General features: G+C 36.7%; 1 protein-coding gene across 1 annotated transcript in view; it reads left to right on the top strand.

Moving 5' to 3' along the window:
- The window catches only part of TM9SF2 (transmembrane 9 superfamily member 2), a 48,580-nt gene that overhangs the window by 15,918 nt on the left and 18,947 nt on the right, over positions 1-13,715 (top strand). Inside the window, exons 4-9 of the mRNA XM_037528753.2 lie at positions 3,127-3,254; positions 6,722-6,851; positions 7,861-7,985; positions 9,550-9,661; positions 10,411-10,490; positions 11,125-11,233. Of these exons, the coding sequence (XP_037384650.1) occupies positions 3,127-3,254; positions 6,722-6,851; positions 7,861-7,985; positions 9,550-9,661; positions 10,411-10,490; positions 11,125-11,233 (684 nt within the window). The remainder of the gene's footprint in view (positions 1-3,126; positions 3,255-6,721; positions 6,852-7,860; positions 7,986-9,549; positions 9,662-10,410; positions 10,491-11,124; positions 11,234-13,715) is intronic.

The following is a 13,715-nucleotide window of genomic DNA, read 5'->3' as shown; positions in this document are numbered from 1 at the left end:
TTTTCAAGCCATTCATAAATGTATTGACCTGTATTGTTCAGTATTGATTGATTGTCCTTTATTTTCAAAGAATTTTGCCTTATTGCAGATCTGTAGTCAAAACAATGGAAACAGCCAGAAATAAAACAAAACCTCACATCTGCTTTGCCATCTTTTATCTGTGACTTCTGCTGAGAGCAGGGAAATAACGGTGCAAGACATCATGTGTATTATGAAACAGGGCCCGTGTCAGGATCATAAAATCGCATCTCGTCTAACAACTCCCGTTCATTCGTTTACTCAGTTAACGCATTTGTCAAGTGCCTTTCATGTGCCAGACGCTGTGGAAGGTGTGGGATACAGCAGTGAAGAAGACAAAAATCTCTTCCTTTGTGGATTGTATATGCTGATTGCAGAAGGAAATGAATTACTGAAATATGTACTGTGCCAGTTGCTAATGAAAGAGCTATCAAAAATAAATCAGGGGAGGTGGATGGAGAATTTGCAATTTTAAATAGGCCAGAGAAAGTCTGACTGAGAAGTTGACATTTGAGCAAAAGACTGAGGCAAGTAAGGGAGGTGTGCATGTGAATATCTGAGAGGAAGATGTTCCAGGGGAAGTGGGGAGCAAATGCAAAGGTCTCAAAATAAGAGTTTTCTTACTCTGTTCAGGGTGCAGAAAAAATTGGTGTAACTTGAGTAAGTGAGCAGGATAGGGAAGAGCAGGAATGGGGGCAAAGAATAATGGGACCCACAGCGTAAGTAACTCTTAGACCACTATGAAGACCGTGGCCTGTACATCTGAGTGAGATGATTAGCATTGGAGGGTTTTGAGTTGGCTTAGATTTGATTTTAGCAGGACCTCCAGGGCTGCTGTTAAGAATGGACCATGGGAGAGCAGAGAGAAGCCAAAAGACAATGAGGTGGCTTCCACAGTCATTAAGACATGTAAGAGCAGGGGCCTTCCTGGTGGCGCAGCGGGTTGAGCACAGCGCTGTGAAGCCTCCGCAGCCTCTGCAGTGCAGGTTCAATTCCCGGCCTGCCAGGGAGATTCCCACATGGTGCGGCAGACCTCTCCTGTTGCGCCCGCTGCTCCCCTCAGCAGTGCTTTAGGTCCATCTACCTATTCTGCTCCCCACTCTGTCTCTGGTGAATCCTCTCACCCTTCCACGCCTCTGGCCTGTACCCCAGCTATTGTTTAAAAAAAAAAAAAAGACATGTAAGAGCAGATCATGAGGTATCAAAAGGGGTGAGGTGTTGAAAGTGGCCATGCCCAACATTTACTGAGGGATGGGAGGTAGGGTATGGAGGAGCAGGTTTGGGGAAATGGTGAGTGTGAGGTGTGTTCATTAGGCATCCAAGTGGACACGTTGATAACCAGGTGACTATGTCTGGAGTTTGGAAAAGGGATTCAGCCTAGACATTCACATTTGAAAATCATCAGTGCATGAATAGTATTTAAAGCCAGGAATTGATGTGATCCCCAAGGGAGTGGGTATAGATAATGAAGAATTCTAAGAACTGGACATCGTGGCACTCACTATTAATAGGTGAAGAAGATGAGGAGGATCCCGCAAAAGAGATTACCTCAGGGGTACTGGGAGGAAGACATGAGGTAATAAGTGTTGGTTAGGATAACTGAGTATCTTCAGTCTGATTTTCCTTCACAGTCGAACATACAGTTGACTTACCTAAACTCAGGTAGATTGAACCTTGAATCAAGCTGTAAGATTTGCCACTTTTGGTGGAATTAATGATGACTCTCTCTGCTTAATCTAAATGACACTTGTCCCTCAGGTCCCTTATTTACAAGTATACATTTTCTTTTTTTCCCTTTCTTTAAAAGGAACCTATTAAGACTCATACAGGTTAAAAAAATTAAATAATTGCACAAATAGTGATGTGTTTGCAGAAGTAGCAGTGTGGCCTAAACTAAACTGTAGGCTGACAGGTGGCAGCAGTGGGCTGCGCTTGAAACATGTTTGTCAGCTGATGCACAGAAACTGATTTAGGAAATTTAATAAATATTCTACAAAAGAATGGATGATTTAGAGGTGAAAGTTGTCCCTCTTTTATCACCTGTAATAGTTTGAATTTATTGAAAGGTTTATGATTATGGACAATGTATAGTTAGTTAGGCAAATGAGATAAGTAGGAGACATTTTTTAAAGTACCATATAATTGAGTTACGATTACTAAGCCTACACTGTAGAATACATTGTGGATATGATTTTACACACATGAAACAAGTCTTACACTCCAAAATTGGAGGAATCCTTAATTTTTAAATTTTGGTTTAGTAAAGTTTCAACTTTACTATTAAATAGGATCCTAAAAATTGACCATCTTTTTGGATATGAATAAAAAGAATCCTGTGTACCTTGATGTTAGAAATCCAGTTTTTATACTTGTTTTCTCACAATCTGTGTTGTTCACTGCTGAATGTCTATCACCTGGCAAATGGGGGCCCTTGACAAATATCCATGGAATGAATATGAAGACATCAAAATTTGTCTGCTTTTAAATTAAAAGCCATCAGTTCCATTATTCGAAAAGCATGATCGTGGCACATTGTTTCTTTCACATGTGTTTTTTTTTCCTTTCTAGGACTCATTTAAAAAAGGTGGGCAGATGAAATTGTCAAAAGTCAAAATAAAAACTTACTTATTAAAAGAAAAATTGTGACTTCAGTGTTTAGAAAAACATTAAGATTGAATTTTATTTTATTATTTTTTTTTAAGATTTATTTATTTATGCATACAAGAACTGGGGTACAGGCCAGAGGTGTAGGGGGTGAGAGGATCACCAGAGTCAGAGTGGGGAACAGAACAGGCAGATTGACCGAAGTACACTGCTGAGGGGAGCAGCAGGTGAAACGGGAGAGGTCTGCTGCGCCATGTGGGTTGTTCCCTGGCCGGCCTGGGGATCGAACTCCTGCTACAGAGGCTGCGGAAGCTTCATATGTTGCATCTTAATCCTTTGTGCCACCAGGGAGGCACATGATTGAATTTTAAATATGGTTGAACTATGAGGAATTTTTAAATGTTTGTTATTAATGTACTTGAGTAATTTAATGAGACCAGCATTTTTATTCTAGCTATGATATGCATATTCTTAATTTTATTTTTTCCCTTTTTTTTTTTACAGTTTACATTTAATAAGGAGGAAACCTGTAAGCTTGTCTGTACAAAAACATATCATACAGAGAAAGCTGAAGACAAACAAAAGTTAGAATTCTTGAAAAAAAGCATGTTACTGAATTATCAGCATCACTGGTAAGACATGGGGATTTTGGATTTTGACTTTTTCCTTTTCAAGGCAAAACCTGTTTCACTGAATATATCATGAATTCACTGATAAGAAATATAGCAAATTTTATTTCCCTTTTTTCTAATAATAGCATGAAGTAGTGACTTTCTTGCTTGAGGATTGCTAAGGCTGACAGCTTAAAGTTTCTTTTAATTGTGCTTGGTGACTAATAATCTGCTTCTTTTGGTACGTAGAGCACTTACCTTATTCACATACAAATAATAAGAGCATATATGTTCTTTAAGAAATTATCCTTATTTTAGCCTTATTGGCCATGAAAAAGACCATAGGAAAACAAAATTAACTTTCTTTTGATGTTTGATAAATAGCCTCTTCTAGTAAAATACATTTTGTGTGACCTATATTTTATTTTTGCTTCCATTATAGTATTTACTTATGCAGTATCCAGACACAGATTATTAAAAATAAAGTCTCAAAATCCAGCTTTTTAAAGTATACAGGCTTTGTTAATCTTCCAGGTAATTTTGCTCATAAATGTTTGGTTTTTTCTGTGGGGTCATAGGTTACATATGTTTTACGTCATCTAACAAGTGTAAGTTGCTGGAGGTGGTGAATATTTTCACCTGTCTTCACATACTTCCTGTTGAGTGGCCTATCAGTATCTCAGATCAGCTCATTCACCCACACCCAGGAATGTTAGAAACCACGGATCTTAGCTTGGCTATAACCAGGCCCTGTGGATCAACACCCTACTTGGCACCTCATATTCCCTTTTAACCCTCAGTTCCTCCTCTCCTCCCTTCCATTCACACAATGCCAACAACCCTAGAGAGATGGGGACAATCTTGGGTCATGTGCCCGTCTAAGACTAGTCTGTGATTAGGGGGACACATTCTGATTGACCAAACCTTTGTGTACACCCCATAGCCACATAAAAAATACTGTCAGACGAAAGAAGGAATGGTCCATTAGACTTGGGTCAGCTGACCCTCAGTGAAAATATGAACTGGAAAGTCTCGTCCATGTTCTCATTTCTTTGGTTTCTGGTAAAACCAAGAGCTTTTTTCCTCTAAATTACTGTGACTTGCTGCATCTGTATAACGTGGAATACATTTGCTTATTTATATGCAGTTAAATTTCACTTGGTGGTGGTGATTTTTTTGTTTGTTTTTTGTTTTTTAAGATTTATTTATTTATTTCTAGAAGAACCCAGGGTACAGGCCAGATGTGCAGGAGGGTGAGAGGATTCATCAGAGACAGAGCAGGAAACAGAACAGGCAGACTGACGAAATACACTGCTGAGGGGAGCAGCAGCAAGATAGGAGAGGTCTGCTGCACCATGTGTGGGTTAGTTCCCTGGGTAGGGATCAAACTCAGGCTACTGCAGTGGTAATAGCTTGACAGCATTGAGACTTAACCCCTATGCCAGCAGGGAGGGCCCTTCTATTCTTTTTTTTGGACTCTAGAACATAAGAGTCATCTTGCTTTCCTCTGTCAGTAACCTTTTCATTCTACTTTTCATTCTTTTTAAACTGACTAATATTTTGATACCATGACCAGATATTTCTGTTCCCTTCAAATATACTCTACATAATTTGTGATTAAAAGTGTAATTATTTAACTAGTTATCAGAATACTTAAATTTTTGTAGTGTTATAGAACTCTTGTGCTGTAGGTTATTGGACTGAAGAGGATCTTTAAAGACGATTCGATGAGATCCAGCTCCCACTCCCATTGAATTAGAAGGGGAAATGATGTACTAGGTTCAAAAATTCAAAATCCTAGTTGGCAATACTAATTTACTCATGTTAAAACTATATAGAATAACTTAAATGCCAAGTTTGCTTTTGGCTGCAATTTTCTGATTGTAACTGTGGCAGTATGGGTCATTCCATTCTGATCAGAAACTCAGAGTTTAATTATTGGGGAAATGAATTATTAATGAAGGTTGATTAATAGTTATTTCAGATGACACTCAAAGAGGGTAGCAGGAACTAATAACAGTAAAGGAGTCCTCAGTGGAAAATATTGGAGCCAGCATTTCACTTTGAGTCATCTTCTTATACTATTTTTCACTATATCAGATTAAAGATGTAATTGTTAATTTTTTGGTGTTATAAGTTAAAATAAATAGTACTCTAATTTAGCAAAGCAGTAACTGAACATTATATTTCAATATTTTTTACATTTATTTCCGGAGTTGTTTGTTGTTTTTAATGCTTTTCCTATTACTAGGAAACGGTTACTCTTGCAAGGCATTATATAAATGATAAATTTAGAATATTTAAAAACCTGAACTGCCCCCAATTCCTTATTTTTTGAGTAGTACTATTATTTTTTTGTAGTGCTTTCTCTGGTATGATAGTATAGAGATGTTACAATTGATGTGTTACTAGTATATATTCATTGACTGAACTTCATTCTCTGTCTAAAAAATTAAAGCAATTACCTCATTCTTTAGGCCTCCAGAAAATCTGGGTTATTTATTTTATACAACATTGCTTTCACACTGCTAATATTTTATAGTTTTTTCATGGGAACTACTAGCCTGCTGATTATACTATTAAGCAACTTAATAGTGTAGGTGATTCTAAAATTTGGTACATCGAGTACTATTAAATAGCTTTTAAAAGTGACGAGACATGTTTTGTTAGGTCATTAATGAACACCTTGACTGAACGTGGAATCATAATTTTACTTCCTAAGGCATACATTAATTAACAAATAAAATATGCCCTGGAGTGTGATCATGTGAATGGAATACAACTAGTATATTTCTAGTAATTTTTTTATTTGCGTCCCGCAATGTGTTTTGGACATAGGGACCACATGCTTGGACTTCAATGCTACAGAATTTGATTCTTTCATTGTGGTTTTTTTTTTTTTTTTTTAATTTTTTTTCATTGTAGAACTTTAAATACTTGTTTCTCTAGCTTCATCGCAGAATTTCCTTTAGATGTAAGTTGGATTACCACAGTTTTAATAGGTATTATAATCTTCACTTTTTCACCTGGCCCTTGAGTTTACTATATCTTGCAATTATATCTCCTTTTTATTGAATTACTTGAATAATAAAAGACATTTGCTTATATACTGTTCTTTTTTAAAAGTGCTTCCAAGGAAATATAGGCATTGTTTTGTACCTATTTCAAGCTTTGAGTGTTCTGCTAAAGATATTTATAATTAGATAATGATGTTAAATTAGTAGTTGCAGTAATTAATTTATAAAGCTCCTCCTTTTCCTATATATATTTATATAGTTTCAAAGAAGCTTTACAGTCTTTTGCCACAAAAGTATATCAGCTATTGCTATAGTATTATTACTTATGAAATACCACATTTCTTGATTGCAGTGATGGCATCTTAAGGCATTGATGGAAGGGCACTTAAAATTTACAGAGATGACATGGTTGTGAGTAATAATTTTTAGTCACGTTTGGTGATTTCTAACATGACTTATTTCTGTGCATAGGATTGTGGATAACATGCCTGTAACGTGGTGTTACGATGTTGAAGATGGTCAGAGGTTTTGTAATCCTGGATTTCCTATTGGCTGCTACATTACAGATAAAGGCCATGCAAAAGATGCCTGTGTTATTAGTGTGAGTTCATGTAAAACTCTCTGCTGCCTTTCAAAATAAGACTTTTGGGTAGAAGAATTCAGTTCGTTGCCTTTTTGTTGTTGTTGTTATAATCATAGAATGATATAATTCTGAAGTATAGTTACTAAGATCTTAAAGTTAAGACAGATCATATAAATTTAACTCTAGCAGTGATATAAATCAGATTCAGTTCAGCATTTACTAAGGGTACATGTTTATGCTAAGCACTCTACTCAGGGCTAGGACTGCATGTTCTCACTGTCTTAAGAGTTAGATTCATAAATCTTATATGTAAAAAATTGTAGATGGTGGAGTGCCAAAAAGACCTCGTTTTCAGTCTGTGAAGTTCTGTACTGCTGAAGGTTGATGTGCCTTTGTCTGAAAGGTGTCTGTCTTTGAGGCCATTCTTTCATATTTAAATTAGAAGAATAAAGTGAAGATATAAATATAGAAAGTAATTAAACTTATTGGGGATAGATATTTTATGTAATCAGATCAACCTGTTTTAATCTCTTAATGACTGTGATCTGTTTAGAAGTTAGCATGAACTTGATCATGAAATCGGTTGCATTGGTTAATGTTTTTGAGATTTGATCAGAGACCCTTGAATAATTTAGGGTATTAAGTCTGAAGTTACAAACTTCCATGGAGAAAAAGTGATTAATATATAAGATGTAGCATGCATATAATATACAATATTTTAAAATTTAGTTTGTTAGTTTTATTCTAAGTGGAAAATTAGAAAATACTAGCTGTGTTCTTTTTAATAGGTTCTATGTAAGAATAAAAACATTTTAAAGAAGAATAAAATATTAAAGAAGCATTAACATACCTCTGCCAATTTATTTTTGGCTTAGTTTTAACCTTAAAAAATGAAAATTTTTATGAGCAAGGATTAAAATTCTGTCCAACTTAACTTTTCCCATTTGTTATGACTTGTTTTCAAGTTTTATGTTTTGAGTCTTCTATATCCAGTTTTCTGCCTTTAACTTTAAGTTTGGTTCCACAGTCAGAATTCCATGAAAGAGATACATTTTATATCTTCAACCACGTGGACATCAAAATATACTATCATGTTGTTGAAACTGGATCCATGGGAGCAAGATTAGTGGCTGCTAAACTTGAACCAAAAAGGTAACTATACGAATAGATAACAAATATAAGTGCAGTTTATTTAGGCCTAAAGCATCATCGGTATTGGGGGCCCAATTAACTTTTTCCTTACTCAGTATTCTGGCGTATAATCTGGTATTTGGAAATCTAATTTACTAAAACTTCCTTTCGCATTTGTTATTGAGAGAAATCGTACAAATACTAATTTTTCTGTCAAGTTTTAAGTTTTTCCATGTCACTTGGAATGGGGAAGGTGTATGGTTGGGACAGTGTTCTTTTTCACAGTGGGAAGCATTGCCTTAGAGTTGTGCTCCCTGACCTGTCAGTCACCCAGATGAGTGAGTGATACTATCCAATCCAAAGTCTCTGGGCAGTGCTAGGTACCAGTGTTTGACAGGGCATTGAAATGGCATGTCTTCAAGTTTGTCGATTATTTTTTACAATGAAAATACCTTACATGTTACAGGGAGAGGTTGGGAGGGTATTTATAAGGGCTACTTGGTGGGAGACAGGCACCGGTGGGGACCACTGCGGGGGTCTCCAGGCACACTCTGGCCCTTCCCAAAAAAGGGGAAGGTCCTTTTTCTCAAAGCTTCAACCAGCTATGTATTAGGGGATGATGGGGGGGGGGGCATTTTATTATTGATCAGTCATTATTGTTATTATATTACTGTTTTTATTGAACTTCCCCCCACCTATGAGTAGAGGGCAAAATAAGTATTTATCTCCTCAAATGCCACATTCCCAGGAGGGACCTTGATGCTGTGTGAGGCAGAAAGAAACCAATAAAGATCACTTTGTAAGCTAACAAAAAAAAAAAAAAAAAGAAAATACCTTACATGTTATTTGTGAGATACCTTTTTGATTTTCTTTTTTCAGGACTTCCCCTATTCAGTTAGCCATGTTCTCATGCCATTGGTAGTAAAGAAATGCTTGACAAATTATTAAGATGGCAGTTAACTTGGACTCCCTTGTAATTTGGTGTTTTGGTTTTTTCCCCCCTCAAGATTATTTAATGCGGGCCTCCACGGTGGCGCAGCGGTTGAGCGCTGGGTTGCGAAGCTGCCCGCGGCCTCTGCGGCGCCGGTTCGAGCCCCGGCTGCTCCCCGGCCACTGGAGGAGGGTCCCACATGGCGCGCAGACCTCTCCTGCCGCCCGCTGCTCCCCTCAGCAGTGTACTTCGGTCCTTCTGCCTACTCTGCTCCCCGCTCTGGCTCTGGTGAATTCTCTCACCCTCCCGCGCTTCTGACTGTACCCAGTGCATGTATAAACAAAACAAAAAAAAACAAAAACCAACCAGCAAACAAATAAATAAAGCATGCCTCTATTAAAAAAAAAAAAAAAAAGATTATTTAATGCTTTTCAAGTCTAGTGTTTTCCAAAGTTTCTTCCTAATTTGAATAATTTTGTGCATATGCTTAAGCCCATTATTTACATGAAATAAATGTACTATTAAGTATGATGTGGATAATTTCATCTTTCATGATAAGGCGGCATTGTGAAAAATGTACAAAAGCTCTAACTTTTACCCCATTTTAAGAATCTGTGCTTTATCAGCATCTTGTCTAAATGTTTCTTTCCACAGCTTCAAACATACCCATATAGATAAACCAGACTGCTCAGGACCACCCATGGATATAAGTAACAAGGCCTCTGGGGAGATCAAAATCGCCTATACTTATTCTGTTAGCTTCCATGTGAGTTTGTTTTTATCTTTAGAATAACTCAGAATTGATTTTAAATTCATACTACTTAAACTAATAAAGAAATTAATGTTTAAGCTTGTCAAGTAGATAAGCTTTTAATGAGCTGATTTTTGGAATGGTTTGTCAGTGCACCAGGCAACCTAATCACACTTGAAACTGAGTCTTCTTTTAAATGAGAAGTGTAGGAAATGAATCAGGCCTGATTGTTTAGCAAAAGGGACACATGTAAGACAAAAGGTAGAAAATAACATGGAGGAGGGTATAAAGATGTCAGGTATCTGCAACAGCATTTGGGGAAATATCATTTTTAAGTATAAACTTAAATGGAGAGTTTCCTATGATTGATGATTTATATAGATTCTTAAGGAATTCAAGGGGGGATTCTTAATGGAGAAGTTTTTTAAGAGGAAGCAAAAGTTTATTTCCTGGGAATCTGAAGGCACATTCCACCGCAGCTTACCTTGATATGTTACCTTGGCAGTCTACTATAGTTGTGATGTTTACTCCCTCCATTGTAGTTCATAATTTTGCAAGCCTAGTGTATGTGTTTTCTTAATTTCCCTGAGACTTAAGTAAATCTAAACTCCCTGAATCCCAGGACTAACTGAAATTATGATAATGAGAAATTAAACCTATCACCTAAATGGAAGGTCTGATTGTAAATAGACATTTGGATTAATGTGCTTTGTATTTGTAGCAAATGCTAATTTAAAGAGTTTCATTTTGTTTCACCCCTCTAGGAAGATAAAACTATCAGATGGGCATCTAGATGGGACTATATTCTGGAATCTATGCCTCATACCCACATTCAATGGTTTAGGTAAGAGTACACAGTTAATCTGCCTTACATTCTGTGCTTAGCCTGCTCTTTGTGCCTTTGAACATGTCACTTACTCTCTGATCCTCTCCAGTTATTAAAAAATTAGATTTTTGGATCAGGTAGACTTGGATTTAGTTCTGGCTATAGTCACTGGCTGTGAGTGATGGGGAAACCATTTATCTAGAAATGCCTGCCCCATGGAACTGTTCTGAGGATGAATGGAGATAATGAAACAGCATTTGAACACTTTAGCTGGCGTGGATGAGTACATAACAAAGCATATTATGTGTGTCTTTACTCTCCTTTTCCTTCTTTGCTGATTAATCCTTTGACACTCATTAATGAGTAAATCTGTTCTTAGTAGATTTCTTGAGGGTGTAGATGTCCTTTGTTGATCCTTTCAGCTTTCCTTGTATTGCTTTGGGGCATGGACAAAATGAAATTCTGGTTCTCAACAGACCACACAACTACATTGTATATAAAATGATGTATCTATTAGAAGGAAACATGGCAGAACACAATTTGTTGAATTTGATTAATGCTGTTTTAATGTTACCCAGTAAACAGTTTCAAATAGCGTTTCACTGTTCCAAAATTAAGCCACAGATTAACCCTAGCATGCTTATTCCTACAGCATCATGAATTCCCTGGTCATTGTCCTCTTCTTATCTGGCATGGTGGCCATGATTATGCTGCGGACGCTGCATAAAGACATTGCCAGATACAATCAGATGGATTCTACGGTCAGTGAGCATTTCAATTCTTCTCTGGTCCGCTAGTGATAGTCTTTAGTTTTTCCTTTGGAAAAAGTTTAAATAGCCTTGGACAGAATCTGCTTTTAAGATGTTCTTCTCAAAGGTTATCTTGAATTCACATTTGCAAATAAGAAAATGATCCTTTTGGTATTCTCTTGAAATTTACTCACCACAGTATTCAGAGCTGAACTCTTCACAGCTTCTGTCATCTGGGACAGTAAATTGATGCAGAATGGACATAGTGCACAGCTCTGCTCTGTCCTCTTGTTCCCCTTTTGGGCCATCAGCTCTGTCAGAGACCTGAATTTCTACATAGGCCCAGTTTGCAAAAATACAAAGTAATTTTATGCCCCAGCCTTATTTATTTTTTAATATTTTAGGTTCGTAATGTTACACTTGTATACTTTTTCTTTCATAGCAGCATTCTAACAAAATTTCCATAAGAATTGCAGTAATTTGTGCAAAAAAGGTCACATTTTCCTTTTTCTCTCTCCTCAGCTTAGTCTTTTTCCTCCAGAGCTTTCTTTCCTGTTCTAATAAACCAGGAACAGGAAAAAGAACATTAATATTTATAAGCTTTGCAGTACTACTTCACAGTCTCTTCTCCATGGCTTTCATTATGTCTTAGTAAATTGAAACTACACTGCAACATTGTTGGTACATTGGCAGAAATTAAATGTTCCATATGATAATATATGAGGAGATTGAGGATACTACCATTTTGAGGAGATACTACCATTTTCAGGAGAATGTATTTTGGCATAACCTAAGGAAAGCAGTTGGCACTACTAATTAATGTAATAATTGGACATTACAATTCCATTCCTAGAAATTAAGCTGGATACAATACATTATTGTTACTATCTTTATTTTAAAGCCATAAAATGTATTATTGTTGTTTATAATAGCAGAAGATTATAAGAAACCCAAATGCACATCAATACAGGACTGATTTTACAAGTTATGGAATGCCCATATAGACAAATACCATATACTCATTAAAAAGAATGAAGCAACTCTATAAAAATCTCTAGAGATATGGAAACATCTCTGAAACTGTTAGATGAAAAAAGCAGGGTATGAGATTAATGTGTATTATATGTTACCATTTGTGCAAAAAAGAATATGTATATGCATTTGCTTATATGTATAGATAAAATAATCTCTGCAAGATTAACAAGAAATTAATCAACATTTGTTTGCTCCAGAGAAGAGACCTAGCTATCTGTGGGAAACTTAGTTTTCACTTACACCCTCTAAATTTTTTGGTATTAATTCAATGAAAGAGTAGTTACAAATGTTCCCTTATTTATCTGACACTACCCCACTTAAAAAAAGACGTACATATGCTTCCCCCATCATACTTTTAAAATAGACATTCACAAAAAACTAAGAACTTCATATACCTGTCGTGCTGGTTTACCTCATCAAATTGTATTGAGTCTTGTTTGATCACTCTGCCCCTTGGTTTTGAAGACAATTCCAGATATAATTTTATTTAATTTGTGTACTTGTAGTAATACTTTAATTTGTGCATTTTTCGTAAATGACCAGGTAAAAGTCTTATTCCCAACTGTGTATATGGAAGTTTCTTGTAGCAAGGGGACGGAAATATTTTGGTATTTACTATTGTCTTATAAAGTAGTCATTATTAGAGCAGAATTAGTACATAAAGTTTTCCGTGTTTCAAATTTCAGTTGATTTATGTTTCTAAAAAATATATATAAAAGTAATATATTAGCAATAGCTTTGTCTACTGCTTGAAAAGATGGAATGGGAATTGGGGGGAGTGATATGGAAGTACCGGGGAAGGTGTTTCAAGAGAGGATGCTGAAGAAGTAGCAAGGGCCAGATTCTTGGACTTGTAAGCTGTGCAGCTTGAATGTTATTGAGAAGCTATCAAAGAATTTTAAACAGCAGTGACATGGCCAAATTTGTTTTAGAAAAATCACTTTGAATATTTTGTGGAGAATTATTCTGAGCAGGGCAAGATTGGTAGCACAGGAACCAGTATGGAGGCTGTTTGAGAACATTCAGGGACAGGGAAGGTGGCAAGGAAGGAGGGAAGTGAACGGAGGGTGTTTCAGAGCTGGGCTGCAAGACTAATTGGCTGGCTGGCTGGAGAGGGTGAAAGAGGAAGAAAAGTCAGTGAAAGACCCCATGATACTAGTCCAGACCACCTTTCGGTTGGTTGAAAGCATTTTTGCTGCTGTATTGAGAATCAGCTGAACTGAGGCAAGGGCAGAAGCAAAGAGCAAGCCATTATACAGTGGAGAGGCCAGGTGAGGTGATGACAAACCATGGACTGGTGGTAGGTCCTGTGGGTATATTTTGCAGGTCTCAGTGTAGGATTCGTTAAGGGATTGTACACAAGGTATGAAAGAGAGGAAAGAAGGCTAACTCCAAGGGTTTGGCAACTGAAGAATTAGGAGGTTAGCATTATCTGTTGGGGAGACTGCAGGAAGAGGAA

This window comes from Talpa occidentalis, unplaced genomic scaffold, assembly GCF_014898055.3.
Source record: "Talpa occidentalis isolate TD23 unplaced genomic scaffold, MPIMG_talOcc4v2.1 talOcc4.5, whole genome shotgun sequence".
In the NCBI taxonomy this organism is placed as follows: Eukaryota; Metazoa; Chordata; class Mammalia; order Eulipotyphla; family Talpidae; genus Talpa; species Talpa occidentalis.
This window is presented reverse-complemented; position numbering and strand designations above follow the sequence as displayed.